The 20,004-nt window shown below is 35.5% G+C and overlaps 1 protein-coding gene across 1 annotated transcript in view; it reads right to left on the reverse strand.

Moving 5' to 3' along the window:
• The window catches only part of IRAG2 (inositol 1,4,5-triphosphate receptor associated 2), a 115,324-nt gene that overhangs the window by 79,229 nt on the left and 16,091 nt on the right, over window positions 1-20,004 (reverse strand). Inside the window, exons 4-11 of the mRNA XM_078150034.1 lie at window positions 18,931-19,001; window positions 18,763-18,841; window positions 17,419-17,577; window positions 8,322-8,439; window positions 6,756-6,806; window positions 4,931-5,008; window positions 1,840-1,896; window positions 1-47 (exon numbers count right to left, since the gene is read on the reverse strand). The exon at window positions 1-47 is cut by the window's left edge and continues 13 nt beyond it. Of these exons, the coding sequence (XP_078006160.1) occupies window positions 1-47; window positions 1,840-1,896; window positions 4,931-5,008; window positions 6,756-6,806; window positions 8,322-8,439; window positions 17,419-17,577; window positions 18,763-18,841; window positions 18,931-19,001 (660 nt within the window). The remainder of the gene's footprint in view (window positions 48-1,839; window positions 1,897-4,930; window positions 5,009-6,755; window positions 6,807-8,321; window positions 8,440-17,418; window positions 17,578-18,762; window positions 18,842-18,930; window positions 19,002-20,004) is intronic.

The following is a 20,004-nucleotide window of genomic DNA, read 5'->3' on the forward strand; positions in this document are numbered from 1 at the left end:
TTGTACTCCACAAGGACTGACTTAAGATCTTCTATGTGTAAATCTTTCTGTAAGGTTGAATAGAGAGTTAATAGCAAAAGATCTAATAGACTAACCCATCAACCTTCATTAGTAATTAAGTCCTACAGTACCAGGTGAACTGAATCTGCCTACTCACCCTGAGACTCACTGCCAGGCTTATGGCTTAAAAACTAAACACACTTAGTTACTTACCATGAACCAAGTGAGTTCAGAAGTTCTGCATCTGAATTTTAGAGACCCTCTGGATACAAACAGATTTAGTCTAGAAGAGGCAGCATGGTGTAATGGTTAGAGTCAAGGCTTCAGAGTCAAGAAGTCCTGCCTCTGACACATAATGGGTGTGACCTTGGGCAAGTCACTTAAACTCTTAATACTGCCAGGAAATTCTCCATGACTTTTAAGTTTCTGAGCAGGTGCCAGCTTACATTGGTGAAGGTAGTTTCATCATTGGGAATTCTCTACACCAATGAAATCACAGATTGAGTCAAGAAAAAAAAAGTAGTAACAATAAGACATCCTTTTCCCTCTAGCCATATTTTTCTCTGACTCTGTCTAGTGACATGCACATTTTTAAAAAATCTGAGCAAAAAGTAGTTCTGTTGCAAAAGACATTCCCACAAGTTCAGGTTCCAAACTACAGTTGTTTTAACTGAATTCAAGATGAAAGCAAGTTATATATGCACCCCAAAATTATTAATTACTTACCTAAGACTAACAGTATCAATTTGTCCCTCCCTTAAAATCATTCTATTTATACTGGAAAATAAAAGTCAGGGGTAACATAATCAGAGACATACAGAAATATCTTAATGCCATAAGGCAGAAATTGAAGGCAAAGGTGGTTATGATGTTTTGATTCTCCTTCAGTGACAAGAAGCCAATCAATGTACTTCATCTCCAAAGGCTTTCTGGTTAGTACTCTGGTCAGTATACTAGCCAAACTCCTCAAGGAAGTGTGACCTTTAAAACTTCCTTTCTCTTAAGGACAAACAAGGAAGAATGTCAAACACTTGCTCCATTCCCACTGGCTTTTCCTCTATCAGTCAGTCAACAAGCATTTATTAAGTGCTTTTTATGTGTCAGGCACTGTGCTAAGTGCTGGGGATATAAGAAAGGGTAAAAACAATCTCTGCTCACAAAGAGTTCACATTAGAATTCATTATTCAGAAGACTTCTTGCTTTGGTTGTGCACTTCCTGTTGCCTCTCTGGCCACCTTAAGTCATCTCTCCCCAGAATCTTTCATAGGAAGATGATCAAAGATCACCAAAACAGAGTTAAGTTAAAATGCTAAGCAGAGTCAGGTTCACCCAATGGAGTGATGGATAGGCCATTGGACTTGGGAGTTAGGAACACATGATTTGAAATATTGCCTCAAATACTTACTAAATGTGTGACTCTGGGCAAGTCACAGCCTTTCTGTGTTTTACTTGCCTTATCTATAAAATGAAGGGAGTGGACTTGAGGCCACAAAGGTCTATTCTGGTCTGAATCTATGATCCTATGATCTAATTCTGCATAACGTTTAATGACAGAGACTTAAAACATTTTTTCCCTCTAGTATTACAATAAGAGACATATACATTTATGTTCTTATAAGAAAAGTACTCCAACTTTTCAAGATACAGAGATATATTTAAATTCATCCCAGGAGAACTGAGAGAAATTTTTTCATAAATGATATAAAGAAAAGCCTTAGGACATTAGAATTGAATTAAACATGAACTATTTTAATAGGTAATAAAAATTATGACTTACTCTGTCTTTGCTATTTTCTCCCCAAATCTAGACCATAACTTTTGTTTATTTTTTAAACCAACCTTATGCAGACTGGCATCTTTATTAAGCAAAGTGTTCTCACACATGTGTAGTTTCATCTGAAAAGAAAACAAATGGAAGGGAAGCCATTCCCCTGATTAGACCACCTAGTTTTCCTCATTAGGAGAGAGCTCTAAACCTCATGTTTCTCTGTTTTGGCCCTGTCTATGAACTTTCCCCATTCTAAACTATAGTGTATATACTATAGTATATGTAATATAAACATGCCTCGCTCCTCACTAATTTGAAAACTTCTTGAGAGCAGAAACTGTCATTTGTCACCTTTGTAGCCCCAATACAGTGCCTGCTGAATTCAGCTACAATAGTGCTTTGGTGAATGGCAATGCTACAAAATTATCTGAACAACAAACATTTATTAAATGCCTATTAAATACTGGGTTCTGTGCTGGGTACTGGGGATACAAAGATAAATATGAAAGTCTGTGTCCTCAAGGAGTTTATATTCAGAATGAGTAAAGGCAGTTGTGGAGGAAGGAGAAGAATAGCCTTATGTAACTCATGTCTCTCCTGAATTCTTGTCCCTCTACATACTTATTAAGGGTGGGAGTAACATTCTCCCATGGACAGCAGATAACTGAAATGCATAATATCTGAAAGGCTCTGATCATTTTCTGGAGTAATTCTGTAGCTTGGTAGAATACCTACTCTTTTCGCCACTTAGTATGGGGTGGCTCTCTGTCAATGTGCTGTCTTGGGTTTTCCCCAGCACATCAAGATTTCGTAACAAAACCTTACCCCGCCAGTACAGTTTTTAACAGTTAAGCTTTAAAACCCTTTCTTGTTCTTCTCCATAGTCTTCTGAGATAATGCCAATGCTAGGTGGTAGGCCTTCCTCAAATGCTCTTCCAAATGAATGTTGTGTTTGTCACAGATAGCTATATCTTCACACCTTCAGAGATCCCCAAAGCAAAGGTCAGTAGGCATATTCAGAGTTGTTCAGGCAAGTCACTGTAGCTATAGGAGTCCTGACCCTAGGGCCTAGTCCCAGTCAAAAAGCAACATGTTTTCAGCTTCCCTTCCTTTCCTCCTTTCCTTCACTTCACTGGGAATCATCAACTTCTATTGCTTCTTTAAAAGGCGGGAGGTGGCAGGCTGTTCAGAGTTAGTCACTGCAACAATGTGGGTCTCTATCCTAGGAGGCAGCCCTGCACAAAACCTAAGATATGTTTCTATTGCTGCCACTACCACTCAGAGACTGATGGAGAAGAGGGCTGAGTGGACACTCAAGTATTACAGTTCTTTACTGTTAATTGTTAAATGAGTTTACCTTGTTTGGAAGTTGATCTTCTGTTAAGTTGTACCTATTGTACATCAGGTGCATATGTCTTTTTTGGGGGAGGGTGTTTGGAGGATCGTGAAAAAGTCTGGAGAAAATGACTAATCTGGTCATGTGACAAATATATCTTTCCCCCATTAGAAGGTAAGCTCCTTGAGGGAAAGGACTGTCTTGTTTATTTTGTTTCCAGCTAACTTGATTCTTTTATACAGGAATACTTTTATTCAGGCATGCTGAAAAACCACAGCCATTTGGAACAGACTTCCTGTCTGGCATCATTTCACTTTACCTTTCATGGTTTTCAAAGCCTTTTTACATAATTATGATATGGACGATCCTAAGTTCACAGAAGCCTAGCCACAACGTATGCGTCTCAAGTAGTGTTTAGAAAACTACTACAATTTAGGATACATGGCCCAGCCCAGCAAAATATCTCATATCACTCATCCTTAGAGAGGATGTGATATATCTTAAAGTATTTGAACAGCTCTTACAAAAAAAAAGTCCTAGTAAGTAGAACTAAGGAGAAATGGGTTGAAGATGCTAAGAGACAAATGTAGGTTTTATATAAGGGGAAAAAAATTACCCAATACTAGCACTCCCTTAAAGTGTAATGGGCTGTCTCAGGTGGTAATGAGTGTCCCCTCACAGAATTCTTCATGCAAAGGCTGGAAGACCGCTTACTGCAGATATTGTAGAGAGGATTCATATTCAGGAATGGATTAGATTCGTTGGCCTCTGAGGTCCTATCTAACTCTGAGACTGTGATTTTTTTTTTCAGACCTATTTCATTTCCTGCAAAGGGAATTTTCCATGGTGGAACAGTAGTTCTGTATGAATAGATAGCATAGATAGAAAACCCACACTTTCTTGGTGAAAATGAAAGTATTATATAGTGTGTATACATATATTTATACATTGCATATTTATTACAAACCAACAAGTGTAAGACAGAATTGCCTCTTCACTTGAAGGTCCAAGTCAGCTGTAAGAAGCACAACTTAAAAAAAAAGATGTCCTTGATTTTCTTCAGAAAAGATCGTTTCAAAGGTATTAAAACACTATTTAAGCTCAAAATAAACATACATCTATAATAATAGAATAGAATATAAATGATCCTTCTATATTTGCATAAAATGAACATAGGCCTTCAGTCCACACACAGGGAAAAACCAAACAGTGATTCAGAAACTGGCATCCCAATATTATTCTATTGGCTGGGGGCAGTCATTCCCATTGTTAAGAGAGACTTAGTACACACTTATAACTATTATCATGTAATAATATCATGTGAAAATATGCAGGGAGTCTGGATCCCTTCTAGGAAATGTAAAATTTGTGAAATTCATATGTATTTTACATAGATGCTAATATACTACAAGGAAAGTGATTTCGGTTCAAATAAACAATTTCAAATAATTTAAGATGATTCAGATTAATGAACTTAAAAATAGCTCCTTTCTGTTTACTATAAACTACAGATCTAGACACATACAATGTAGACATATGATATATGAAAAGCATCTAGACCTCTATCAGAGCTATCAATGGCAGGTTTTCTAAGTCCCATTACCATATTCATCTCTTTATGGGGTATAAGTTATATAATCCTGAATATGAAGCAATTTACAATGATTAGGTACTCTTTCAAATAATCATAATCATAATAATTCCTCCCCAGCTTTCAAATAATTAGTAGATAAACATCAATGATTAAAATTAAAGGCAACAGTTTCAATATCAGCAGGTGTCAGTATCAGAAGAAAATGTTTTACCAGTATTTGGGAAGTGCTTACTTGGTGTTCAATCTCACTTTTAGTCAATTCATCAATCTTCCTTTCCAATCTATCTATATCCATGATATTCCTTTTATTCTAATAAAAAATACACATAAACATGTATACAAAACTGAACGGAAGGAAAACATTTATCTTTGAAAGTTATGAAACTACTGAAGCTTCAATGATTCAAATTACTTACAAGGACCTGTGATTTCATTGGCATAGGGAACTCTTGGGTGAGCATATTTCCTCTGCCAATGCAGGCTGGAAGTTTCTCTGCAATTTAGTCTTAATTACCTAGAGCATTAAGAGATTAAGAGGTCTCCCCAGGGTCATACAACCAATATGTGTCAGGAAGCAGGACATGAACCCAGATTTTCTTGGATTTAAGGCCATCTCTAGCTGCAAGATGACATTATAAAACTTTGATGGCTCTTAATTTAATCTGGATGGTTGTTTCACGAATGGAAATCACAAGCTCTCCATGCTTTCTTAACTCTATGCAATTTTTGTCCATGTCTCTAATATGCCTGTGTAAAATACTTTCAATATTCACCCTTGTATTGGTAAATAATTTCTTTTGGAAATCACCAAAGCCTACTTTTTTAGAGGAAAATGACTACCTTAGGTGGCACAATGGATAGATCACCGGCCCTGGAGTCAGGAGGACCTGAGTTCAAATCCGGGCTCAGACACATAACATTCACTAGCTGTGTGACCCTGGTCAAGCCCCTTAACCTCAATTGCCTTCACCAAAAAAAGAAAAAAGAAAAAAAAAAAAAAGATTACTACCAGCTAAATAAAAGAAACAAGTTTGGATGTTATTCTTCATAGTGAATCAATCTCTCTTAACCCCCTACTTATCAGGCATAGTGAAAATATTACCCAATATAAATAGATAATTACAAGGCTATCTTAGAATGAAGTGATTTAGAAATTGTTCCTCCGTTTCCCCTTCTTATACCTCTCCCTCCTGTTCCCCCCCAACAACTTTAAATTTGTTTAATATAACCCAGTGATCCTATTTAGACATCTTAACACCTAATGGGTCTCACTTGAAGGTTTGGATTGTAAAGAAAAACAGGGAAATTTCAGCTCTGCTGACACAATATTGTGGGGTCCTTCTCCAGAAGTTTACCCAGCCTACAAGGGAAGTGTTAAATCAAATACCTGGCTTATTTTTTGCGTATCTCACCAAAACATTTAGCAGAAAATGATAGCCCTCAAGTTGATAGGCTACCCACAGGCAAAATGAGAAACATTTAACCACAGTTGAGGTTCAAAGGTTATTAAGAGGGAATTTGTTTACTCCATAAAAGCCATAGCAAATCTAAGTATTCTCTTGCCTTTTTTATATTTTAAAAATACTTTTTCATATTCTTATCCAATGGCTCCAATATGTTCTACACATTAGAAACTCATTAGTTAAGATTTACTTATTTATTCATCCATTCAGCCAATAATTATTAAGAATTTGTTAGTACGGGGTGGTCTGCTAGGTGCTGAGAAGTTTGAAAAGAAGAATGAAACAATTTTTGTCCTCTCAGATTTCACAGTATAATTAAGAGTCCCTCTTTGCATAATGGGGCTTGCTTTTAACGCATCAGTCTTTAATTTTTCCCCTAAATTTCATTTCCTCAGAGGTGGCAGAGACTTGATACCTTCTCTCAGTTCATATGTAAAAATTCTACTCTTTCCAGTTACCACCCCTAAAATGGACAGAACCAGTAGCCCATACAGAAAAAGACTTAACATTGCACCATTAGTAATTTTACTGTGTTCAGTCACTATGTGATTTTCCTACATTTGTGTATACCAGTGTTTGACCTGTGCAATATACCTCCTCTTGAAGATTCTGGATCTTAAGAATCAGGGCCTGATTTTCTTTTTCCTGGTTCATTTAGGGGGAAAAAGAAATAAAAACATTTCAGCGGTTTAAGATGTCACAACACATTTATTTGCAAACGTCTATAAAAGTGTATCTATTTTGTATCTTCTTAACTAATTTTAAAGATATTAGCACACCAGGTGGTAGCTGGTCTAAAACTTCACTGAAGGCAACGTTAACTCTTAGGTTACTAGAAGTCCAGGTAGCTTGGTGGACCAACAAGAGGAAACCCTTCCTTGCAGGCTTTACCTATATCTAAGATAATGAGAAAAAAACCAAAAAACTCAAAACCAAACCTGTAGTTCGCTTTAGCTGCACCCCCTGGCCTTATTTCTTCCCCCAATAGCTTTACCAGAAGTAGCAATGAACTCTGCTGTCAAAAAAGCACCCTGAAAACACATATGACTGTACTTCCTATTTCAAGTTCCATATTTCCTAGGTTCAACTGTGTGTGACAATCTGAGCATCAGATGTTTACATCCTAAACCCCAAGTTTCAAATTGTCAAGAAAACTGAAGTCAATAAGCCAGGGTTTTACAATGAGAGATTGTAAAAAGACATATATAGGAGGACTAAAGTAGTAGAATTCTAAAATACTTGTGAAGTCAGTCTTCCCTATAATAAAGCCCTATGAATCATACGGTTTTTGAGATAGAATTCAATTCCCTCATTTTACAGATGACGAAACTGAGGCCTTCCAATGTTGCCTAATGTTACCTAACAAATTAGTGTCAGAACAGGGACTCTAGTGTAATTCTTCTGATTTCCTGGCAAATGTTTTCTATATTATACCATAGTGCCTTGAAGAGAAATAGATTTTAAAATGCCTTCTCAGCCTGCAAACACTTTTTTACCAGCTTGAAAGGCTGATCATCAGTCAACTATCCTTTAGTAAGCACTCAATATCTAACAGGCACTGTGGTTGGGAGTGGGGGCAATGACAAAAAAAAAATATTGAAACAAAAATGATAGTAGTGACCAGCCGTCTAAAATGGAACACCTATATTGGATCTAGGCCATAATTTAAGTTCTTATTAAAAATAGTTTTTTTCCAGAGTATGATTTAAAGGCTAGTCTAGCTAACTTATTTTGTGCCCCGGAACTTTAATCCTTCACTAATTTGCATTCTTATTGTAATAAAAAACAAATTAGTGAAACCTAAAAGAAACCTATACGTACCAGAGCACCTCACCCTTTCAGTCTATATCCTGTGAAGAGATGAAGATTTGACAGGCAAATTAATGGTACTATCAGATTTGAATGGTTTTCAGGTATCAAACATTTGGTCAGCTATCTCTGGGGCATAAACTCATACTAGGTAGTCTGAATATTCTAAACCTTCATAACTAATAGTCTGATGACTAAGTGTGTAGAAAATACAGGTCAAACTTAGGAAGATTAGTTCCATATTCTGTTTTTTTTTCTGCTAATCTAGCAGCTTGACTAGCTGCCTTCTAGATGTTGTCATAAAGTCACAATTCATATTTCTGCCATTTCAAAGGTAACTGGGTCACTTACTAACTGTTTATTCTGAGTTACTATTTTGGTTTTCTCCTCTTCTGAGACATTCAAGTTAATTTTCAGTTCCTCCAGTTCTTCTTTTAAAAGATTTGTTCTCTTAATAGACTGTTGGGCACTGGAAAAAATTGATAAGCAAAACCTCAAATATAACTGTCAGAGCTATTAATACAATCACAGAACTATTTTTGGACAAGTATTAAACCACTGAGACCTTATGCCAGAGGTTGAATGAAGTCTTAATGTGCCCATTAGTTCTAGGGAAGACTAATTCACAACTTGAAGAAAAGGGGTTAATGAAACAAGTTTTTCAGGGAAGCTTCTTCCTTAGACCTTAAGGTCACTAGAAGAATTTCATTCCTGCAATGAAGATTAGTGCCAGGATGCTTTTGAAATCCACCACGGACTGGTGGGGTCAGAGCACACAGCACTTTTATCCCAAAGGAGGAGTATACATTTTTATCCTAGGATCTCTGACTCCCCCAAATGGAATGATGTTAAAAGACTCTCTCACATAGGTCTTTGTATTTCTACCTCACTCAACTAAATATGTCTAAAAAAAGTAATTTGTGCTTACATTTTATTCGGTTTACCCTACTTGCCAAAATTGCTAGTTTAGGGGGATGGAAAATACAGGGATCCTTTAAAGTTAACCCACCAACTTTGTTTTGAATTTAACTTTTTTTATGAATAACTTTTGTTTTTACTTCATCTTCATTCTCAATCTATCCTCTCTCTTTTTTACCAAGAGAGTTGTGCCTTACAACAAAGAACAGAAAAAGACAAAAGAAACAGTTCATTGAAAGTAACCAACACATCAACTAGGTCTGATGGTATATGCAACGTCCCATGTCCACAGTCCCCTACAACTGTAAAGAAGGGAAAGAGGTTCATTTTTTCATCTCCTCTCCAGGACCAAGCTTGGTAATCATAATTGTACAGCTTACACTATTTTTTACTGCTGTTATTCTTTTCATTTACATTATTGTTGTAATTTTACATATTGCTTTCCTGGTTCTACTTGTTTTACTTTTCACCAGTTCGTGTCTTCCTATGCTGTTTTGAGTTCTTCATATTCATCATTTTTAAGGAGCAATAATATTTACTACATTCATGATCAACTTTATCTAGAAACTTGACAATCGGTGGGCACCAACTTTGTTTCCAGTTCAAGGAATCTGGCTTGATCATCTGCATGAGAAAGCCCCAGGGGATGAAAAAGTCTGTTGCATAGATGACAATATGCTTTTGTATATACAACTCACACAGCTTGTTCATTATTATGTATATATGGGACAGACATAAAAGTTATAGGAATTGGGTCTAGAGTTGAAGAAAGAGGAGGAGAGCAGACTGGATTTCCTTTGGGAAACTGCAAAGCTCTTTTAATGACCTTGACTTTAGCATGAAAGCAAAAGCCCACCATTTTAACACGAACATCCTGCTAGTTTTGCTGTAAGGCAGCAATACAAAGTCTCAAAAAATTAAAAATCAGTGTTATGCAGAGGACAATGAAGAGATATATGGTTTTGTGGGCAAGCCATAACACATAACCAGTTAAGAACTTCAAAGAACAGGAATAAAAGACATGAATAAAAGACATAAATAATAAAGACATAAATGATATATGATAGGAAGAAAATATGGAATGGTCACATGGTAAAGATAAGGGATGACATGTTGACAGTGTTTTATTGGTACCCTTGCAAAATCAGGAGAAAGCGAGGAAGGAACCTGGCATTTTGGATAAACATAGATGAGAGCAGTACAAGACTGACAGGCCTGGATGAGTTATAATCGCCATCACTGGAGGGACCTTTCCTCCTGTCTTTGTGGTATACGTTTGCTGGTGGGATCTCTTAATCAAATACATTTTCTATGGAGAATACTAGCAGACAAAGCCCACACAGAAATGGAAGTTGTATACCTTGCAAGTTCACAGAATCTCTGAGTAGGAAGTCATCCCAGTGTCCATCTAATCCAACACATACTTCAATAACAATCTTCTCACCAGCATTTTTTAATAAATGATCATTCATATTCTTCTTGAAAATTTCTCAGAGTAATTTACTACCTCTCGTCATAGCCCATTGTATTTTTCCATAACTCTAACCATTAGGAAGTTCTCCCTTATAATAACCCTAAATATGTCTTTCTGAACTTTCCATTCATTGCTTCTAGTTTTGACATCTACCATGACCTCCCAAGTCCTCTTTTCAACAGGTTAAATGTCTCCAGTTTCTTTAACTCAACCTCATGTGGCATAATCTCAAGGACTTTGCCATCCTGGTTCTAGTCCTTTAAATTCTCTGTTTCCCACCTTTTCCTAACTTCTTAAAATGTGGCACCCAGATTATATATAATATTCCAAATGCTGTCTGACCAAGACAGATTACAAGATTATAACAAGTCTTATTCTGGACACTACGATCCTCTTACTGTAACTTTTGTAGCTGCCATTTACACTTTTGACCCATATCAACATTCAAACACATAAATTCAATTTTTCTTCTTTTTTCCAGACAAAATACTATCTAGTCATGCCTCTTCCAACTTTGTACTTACTGATGTGATTCTCTTTAATCCAAGAGTGAATTTATACTTATCAAATTTCAACTTGTTAATTGTATGGATCTATGGATCCTGTCATTCAACACATTAGTTATCCCTCTTAGCTCTGTCATCTAATATTTGATAAGCATGCCTCCTGTACCTTTATCAAAGTTATTGATAAAAAATATTTAACAACACAGGGCCAAGCACCGTGGTACACACCACTAGACACATCCTTCCTAACTGATTCTCCATCCTCCTGCCAATTCTTTATTGAATCAATAAGCTGCAATGGTCCCTTTGGGATGAAATATAAAATCCTCTGGCTTTTAAAACTTGGCCCCGTTTCATCTTTCCAGTCTCCTTATACCTTTCTTATGCCCACTATTCTGCAATCCAGTGATTCTGCAAGGCCAGTGACTGGCCTCCCTGCTGTTCCTTGCACAAGATTCACTATCTTCTGGGCTATAAATTTTCACTGCCTGTCCCTTATGTCTGGAATTCTCTCCTTCCTCATCTCTACTTCCTGACATCCTTGGTTTCAAGTCCAAACTAAAATTTCTTCAGCCAGAAGCCTTCCCTCTGTTGATTATCTCCAATTTATCCTGAATATATCTTGTTTGCACATAGTTGTTTTCATGTTGTCTCCTTCATTAGACTGTGAGCTCCCTGAGAGCTAGGGCTGTCTTTCTGTCATTTTTTTTGTAGCTGTAGTTGTTAGTGCCTGGAAAATAGCAGGTGCTTAATAAATACATCCTTGTTGACTTGATTTGATCTGGACCATATAATACTACTCTTTGGGTGCAATCATTTAATTGATACCAAACGTAACCCATATCTCCCTTATCTTGTCTAGAAAGAAAGCATTTATCAAATGCTTCACTACAACCTAGGTGAAAACGTAACATCTTCTGCCTATCTGCCAATTTATTAACTCTATGAAAAAAAGAAATTAGGTTACTTTGACATGGCATTTTCAAGTGAAATCATATCAAATATTTGTGATTACCTCTTCTTTTTTAGAAATTCATTAATCATCACTTTAATGATGTATCCTTGAATTTTGATAGAAATCTAAGCCAAGCTCACTGGTCTATAATGTACTGGCTAACTTCTGCTCTCATCATTTGAAAACTGGGACATTTGCTTCCAGACTTGAAGTCCATCCCCCATGATTGTTCAAGTGTTATTGATTATCTGCTAGTTTTCAGTCTTCTGGGTTGGACTGTGTCTGGCTATAGCACTTTGAACTTATTAAAAATACCTAGGGGCTGTCTTGTTATCTGACTCCTTATTTATCTTTGGTTTTAATTTCATAGTAGTCATTTAGTTCTCTCTTTTCCAGTCTAAAATAATTCCCCTTGGCAGAGATAAAAGAAGTAAAATTAATTTTGAGTAGTTCTTACATCTCATCATTATTGGTTATCACTGTTCCATCTCGCCTCATGTAGCAGTCTTTTCCCATCTTTGATCTTCTTCTTTTCCTTGATATAACAAAAAATTCCTCTTCTGTTATCCTAAGCACTCTTCCCCAGCCTAGGCTCCTTTAGCACCCCTGACATTATTCTTACAGGACCCATGACAAATTTTATGTTCATTTTCAGTTATCTGCCATTGTTTCCATCTTCAAAAACAGAACAAATGAAAAATATTGGTTTCTGAGTTACCTGAGCTTCCCTACTTATCTCTTTAAACAATTCCCTCTTCCTTCTGATTAGAATTTAAACTCTTTGTGTATTCAGAATTTCATTCTTGAGAGCTTTTTATCTCTGCTCATTGTTACACTCCTAGTAGAATTTTAGGCCATGGCATGCTACCCATCCTTTTTCTGAGTGCTTTGAAAATTTTCTCCCAAAATGTAGGGTGTATATTAGACTGTATGTTTCATTTTAAGAGTATGTGGCCACTTCTCCCCTAAGGTCCACATTATTTATTCTGCAGCATCTAGTTCCTCCTCATCAGCAAGAATCAGATCCAGAATGACAGTTCCCTTTCTTAGTTCCTCCATCTTTTGAAAGATAAAATCATTCGCAAAACAGGATGAGAAATTATTAGCTGTTCTTCCTTTGGCAGAAAGAGAGCTCCATATAACTGAAGTCCTCCATCACTACTAAGCATGCCTTCATGCCTCCATGCCAGACCAGAGATGTTTCCTGAACTTGTCAGCTTCCCCCTTCTGCCTAGATGGTTTTTAATACATTTCTGCCAATACTATTGCTTCTCATTCTCCCTCCATCATTTTTTCCAAAATATTTTCCACCATGCTTCTGCACTATTGTTCTCAGTTTCTCATATATTTTCTTAAATCACAATAGTCCCTCCTGCTATCCTTGCCCTGCTCTGCCATTCCCATATACATGTATGTATACATATATATATATATACATATACATATACATATATATATGTGTATGTGTGTGTATGTCTCTGTGTGTCTATATATTAAATATTTATGATTACACATATGTATTGTACATTATATGTTATATGTGTATACATATACACATGTGTATATGTGTGTATGTGTGTGTATATATATATATACACATATATATGCAAAGAGACACAGAGAGAGGGAGGGAGAGAGATGTGTGCATGCACACACACATATACTTTGTCTACCCTGTTGCTTTTCACTAAGATTTATTTACCTTATTCGTATTAGGAGTTCATCTGATTAAATCTTACCACTGCCTATGAAACTACATTTTCCTCCTTGCATTTGGGTAGCTAGTTATCCATACTTTGAATACATTGTCACCTGAGGATATGAGTTTTATTGTTGGCTCCTACCTTGGATTTTGTCTACTGTGACTTATTGGCCATTAATGCTATTACACCATAACTACTCTTTATGGCATCCTGCTTTGAAGATATACATAAGCAATTTCTTCCCTCTAACTCATTTTTCTCCATCTTTTTATTTCATAATTTTTATTTTTTAAAGTAACATGCATTTTTAAAAAAAAGTCCCTTAAACCACCATCTTCCACCACTGAACAATTTTTAAAAATCTCTCAGTGAATACCTACATTGTCTAGCAAAACAAATTTCCACCTAAATCATGTCTAAAAACTGTATATCTCTTTCTGCATTTTAAGATCATCACCACAAAGCTAAGCATAATCCTGGATGAAAAAAATGGATATTTAATGAATTGTCAGACTTTCAGGATTTTGTTAAACAACAACAACAACAACAACCCTGAACTTAATAGAAGATTTGACATACAAGAGCCAAGAGAAATATAAGGTATATACCAAAGACTAATTACAAGGAAGTCAATGAGGACAGGCTGTTTACCTTTTATGTATGTAAAATGTAAAATATATGCCTAAGATTATTATTAGTAATTGGGTAGTTCATAAGAAAGATTGGGGTAGACCTGAGTATATGATTGTAAAAAGTAAAACTGTTTAGGAACAACTAAAAGGAGTAATTTTCTCATACAAATGAAGTGTGAGAGGAAGAACCGACACAGAGGAATCAGACAGGGGAGGAGGGCTGGAAGTTCTGGAAATGTATTTTAATCAGGAATGGGTTCAAGAGGAAATAACACATATATATCTAGAAGAGTATAAAAGTTTTCTAAATTCGGAAAGAAATAAAATGCTAAGGGGATAGGGAGAGGGGAGAGGATAAGGGAGAGATCATTAGAGAGGAGGGTGAGGGAATATATTAAAGGGGGTATAGAAGGTTATTTAGATTAATGGGAATGGGAGGATAAGGGAGGGATCCTTGGAGGGAGGATAGGTTAAGTATTAGGAGGGCAAAGTAGTGAGTAGAAGTAAATGAGAAGAGTCAGGAGGGATAGGAAATAAGAGATACACACAAACATAAAATAAAAAACAGAAGAAGAATTGGTTAGGGGAAAAGGAGCAGGGGTGGTAATCATGATCTAGGACAAAGTTAAGGCTAAAATATATCTAATCAAAAGAGAAAAAATAGGGAAACTACAATATGTGTCAGCCATATCATCAATATTGTTTTAGACTATTTAAAACAACTAGACAGTATTAGGTGGGAATATTGCTGTAGTGTAGGAAATGATGAGTTGGTAGACTTGGAAAAATATGGAAAGACAAGGAAAAGGTTATTCAACCTCAGAGAAGCAGAGAATAAACAAGTATAGTATGGTCTTACATAGATGCATATGATTCTATATGTCTATACATGACTATGATTATTCATATATAAGTATATGTGTAAGTGTATGTATGTACAGGTATATGTGTGTATATGTATATGTATATATCTGTATGTATATGACTATATATGTATGTGTATGTATGTTTATATGTGTATGTATGTTTGTTATCTCTCTATATACATATCTATATAAATATGTCCAAAATTAATAGTAGCCTTCTGGGGAGGAAGAGGGAAAAAAGAACAAAGTAAAAAGTGCACAGCAGAGAACAAAAGAAAACTTAAAAGGAAACAAAGATGGACAGCTCTCAACATAATGCATCTTTATTATATAGGCTTTCTTGAAATGGAAATTTGTTGCTGTATATTTTGAATCCTCTCTCACATTCTGCTGTGTACATGGCAATCCTTTTTTTTTTCTTTTCTTATTTTGTACCATTTTAGTTTTAATATTTAAGTTTGTTTCTTTTTTTCTTTCTTATTTTGTATTGAAGTTTAAAATAAAATGATTTTAAAAAAGAATGAACTAAAAAAATAATATCATTACCTCTCTGCCAGGAGGTGAATGGCATGTTTCATTTTCATTCTTTTAGACTTGTGATTTATCTTTCCACTGATCAGGACTCTAAGAAGGTTTTTTTTTTTGTCTATAATAGTTCTTATTATATAAATCTTCTATGAATTGATCTAATTCTGTTCACTTCACTCTGGATCAACTCATTAGGGTCTTTCCATTTCCTCTGAAACTGTCCATTTCATCATTTCTTATGGTACAACAATATTCCATTACATTCATGTACTTTAATTTATTTGGTGATTCTCCAAAGGAACCATCTCTAAATTTCTAATTTGGGGGTACTATGAAAAGATGACTATAAATATTTTTGTACATACAAATCCTTTTCCTCTTTCTTTGATTTCTTTGAAGCACAGACCTACTAGCAATATATCTGGAACAAAGTGTATACATAGTTTGGTAGTTTCTTGGCCACAGTTATAAACTGCTTTCCAGAATGGCTGGGCCAATTCATAGCTCCACTACAGAGAATTAGTCTGCCTCTTTTCATGTGGTCCCTCCAACATTTATTATTTTCTTTATTTCTCATCTTTGACAATCTGATAAGTATGAGGTGGAAGCTCAAAGCAGCTTTAATTTGCCTTTAACTGCTTTTAGTGTTTTAGAACGTTTTTTCCACGATCATTGATTGCTTAGATTTCATCCTTTGAAAATTGCCTTTTCATATCCTTTGACCATTTGGGGAATGGCTCAAAATCTTACAAATCTGAATTTGCTTCTTGGAAATGAGACCTTTATCAGAGAAATGTATTCCAAATATTTTTCCCAGTTACTGTTCTTCTGATTTTTTTCTACATCAGAATATTTGCATAAAAACATTAAAATTTTATAATAAAAATTGTCTATTTTGTCTCATGTGATTCTACATCTTCCTTAGTCATGAACTCTTCCCTGTGCATAGATCTGAAAGGTATCTTCTTCCTTGTTTCTCTCCTTTGTTTATAATATAACTTTATGATATGTTTATAATATCTAGGTCATGTATTCATTTTGGTCCTTTAACTGTTGCCCTGTGCTGTCCTGATTGTCCCACTATATCTGTGATTTCAAAACCAAGATACTCCTTCTTGGCCACCACTCCTACACCTGTGTTTTTCTCCCTCATTAGAATATAAGCTTTTGCGAGCAGGCACTGTTTTGCTTTTGTATAAGCTTCTCAGCACAGTGTGTGGCAAATAATAAACACTTAAAACATTTTTAAAGCATTCATTCACTTATTCATTTATTCTTCATTCATTTTTTTCTTCCCTTCTTTTCAGTTTAATGACCTCAGAGGTAAATAAAGGTTTTGCCACTCCTCAATAGGTACACTCCATCTTTGGCCAAGAATCCATCATTTTTCAGTTTTAAGCAATGGACTAGAAATCCAAATCCCTTTCTCAGGTACCATTTTCTTAAGTAACCATATACTGGGGAAATAACCACATGCATATACTAGAAAGGCTTTGTGATAATAATAATAACAATGATAATAATGATAATATCAGCTAGCATTTATATAGTACCTATTGCTAAGCACCGTGCTAAGTGCTTTACAAATCTTATTTGAACCTCTCAAAAACCCTGGGAAGTGAGTGCTATTATTTCCCCATTTTACAGGTGAGAGAAGTGAGGTGAACAATGTAGCTTTTTGAAATTTCATAATGTTATACAAGTAGTTTGGCACAAGTGGGAATAATTTGGGTGGACCCATTTTTTGGCTTGTAGGGCCTACAAACCTCAAGCAGACAGCATGGACATGAATAAACTATTCAAGGGCATAGATATCATAGAATTCTGTCCAGGAACACAAACACACACAAAGTGAAATAAGTTTACCTTTTCATTTGTTTGTGCAATTCATAACAGTCTTCTGTTAACTGGTTGTTGGCTTCCTCTAGGGCTTCCAACGCTAGTTTAAATTTGTTATTTTCCTCTTGTAGTTTTTGTTTGTTAAACTGCAGGTCTGCCACACATGTAATCAAGTCAGAGGTCTCTCTAAAGGTGAAGAAATAAAAGAGAATATTTTTCAATAAAACATCTCTTTCTCCCTAACCCTTTTCATAACAAACAAGACATATGAGAACATTCACAGATTTAAATTTTCTCAAGAGATTGACTCCCTACCCAGCAACCATCATCACGAAATCAAGTTTCTTGGATTTTCAGGGATCAATCATTCCTGAAACTTGGATTTTATTCTGTCATTGCCTGTAGCTTTTTTTACAGCTGCCTTTTTCCATTCTGGGATGTCCTACTTCTAATAAAATTTGTTTCTTATAGCTATCAAGTGAGGCTCTATGAAAGAGAAAGTGTAACAATAAATTACTAGTAAATTTAAATTAGATTATTTTTCTATATTTAATTTTTATTTTTTTCTCAATTACATGTAAACACAAATTTTTAACAATCTTTTTCTTAAATTTTGACTTCCATATTGTCACCCTCTCTCCCTCCCCTCTTTTCTCCTTGAGAAAGCAAGCATAAATTAGATCCTAGAAAAATAAGGATTCCCGTATAGATCATACAAAATGGTTAAGAAGTAAATGAATTTGGCTACTGAATTAGCTTAAACTAACTGGGAACAGAACTCTAGTGATAATACCATGACCACTATACATTTCTCTGCTATTTTACGGTTTCCAAAGCACCTTTCTCCTTCAACTGCTAGTTCCTTCCTTCTCAAGGTCCTTTATATCAAATGAGATAATAACTGTAAAGTGCTTAGGACAGTGCCTGGCACATAATAAGTGCTATATAAATGTTAGTTATTATTATTGTTGTTGTTATTATTATTAAACTTTTTTCTCCTTATGTTTTTTCCTGTATGTATTTATAGTTGATTCCCTTGTTAGAATGCAAACTCCTTGTGAATAGGGATTATTTTATTCACTGTATGTATATTTCCAGAGCCTAGCATGATGTCTGCCATACAGTAGGCCCTTTAAAAACACAAAACAAAACTTGATTGATTGAATGACTGAACAAACCTTGAAGTACATAGTAGCAGTATTATCATTTGATAGATGAGGAAAGCGAGGCTCAGTGTGATCGAGTGATTTGTTCAGGATCACACAGTGTCAGACTAAGAGTTTACACATGTGAGAAAAAGGCATACATTGTAAATTGGTCAGAATAGCAAGCTGAAATATTTCAACTATCCCCCAAAGGAAACATACTCACAAATCATCTTTACATGTATCTCCACCAAAAGACTCAAAACTCCCTGATGTGACGGTCACTGTATTTGAGGTCATCTTAACTAAAATGCAAAAAAACAATGTAGGGTAGTTTTCTTTGGAAAACATAGGAAAGGGCAGAAAATTCTACATAGAGACATAAACATCACACCTGACTTCTGACTATGCCATGCTTTATAGACAGAATCTTCTGCAGAACTCATTTCATTCTTCCCTCTTCCCCTATAACAAGAACAAAACCAGCAAGTTAGAAACATTTCCATATTCCAAAGATTGGATCTTCCATACATGGTAAACTTCACATTAATATACAACTGTTTTTTTTTTAATTGAATCCAGAAGGGTAATGATCTTGGTCCTTACTGGCATTTTCTAAAAGTCTTTAGCCAAATCTGATTAATTCAACATGTATTTTTAAAAATCTTGTTTGTTAATAAATTTTATTTTTAATTTATGGCATAAAACAAGTGTTTCTATAACATAGTACAATAAAAAGATGACCACATATGAAACTGCAAATCTATTATGCACAACTTGCTACTTCTTTCAAATATATAATAAAATTATAACATAAATTTCTTTTTTTTCCCTTCTCTCCACCTCCCATTCAACATGTATTTAATAAATTCTTAATATACAAATTATGCTATGTTAGGTAAGAAGTAGGATGAAAAAAATATGAGGAAGAGTGTCTACTCTCTGGGAATTTGCAAACTAGTTGGGGAGACCCCAAGAAGTGGTGGGTTATTTAAAGTGGAATGAGTGATAGACTGGAAGCCAAGAAAACCTGGGATTAATTCCCAGCTCTGACACTAACTTCCTATGGTCACGTAAGACAGATTATCCTCATTTCTTTGGCTTCAGTTTGTTCTTCTATGAGAGGTTAATACTAGAAAGCCTCCAAGTCCCTTCTAGATCTAACAAGGAAACAAGCAATCGGGAAGAGAGATAGAAGGCAGTGTGCTGGATGAGTCAAAAGTCATTGCCACCTTGACCACTATCTTCCTTTAGACCTTGAAGATCTCTCAGCTGAGAACTTTGCCTCATATTTTGCAGAAAAAAACTGAGGCCATTCCCTATGAACTCCCTCTTCTCTCTTCTTCCTCATCACCTATAACTCAGGTGCCTTCTGATACTCCCTCCTTTATTCCTGTCTTACGTGATGAAGTGGCCTTGCTCCTTACCAAGGGCTACCCCTCTACTTGCTCAAGGCATCCTATTCCAA

This window comes from Phascolarctos cinereus, unplaced genomic scaffold, assembly GCF_003287225.1.
Source record: "Phascolarctos cinereus isolate Bilbo 61053 unplaced genomic scaffold, phaCin_HiC Scaffold_1;HRSCAF=81, whole genome shotgun sequence".
NCBI classification, from domain to species: Eukaryota; Metazoa; Chordata; class Mammalia; order Diprotodontia; family Phascolarctidae; genus Phascolarctos; species Phascolarctos cinereus.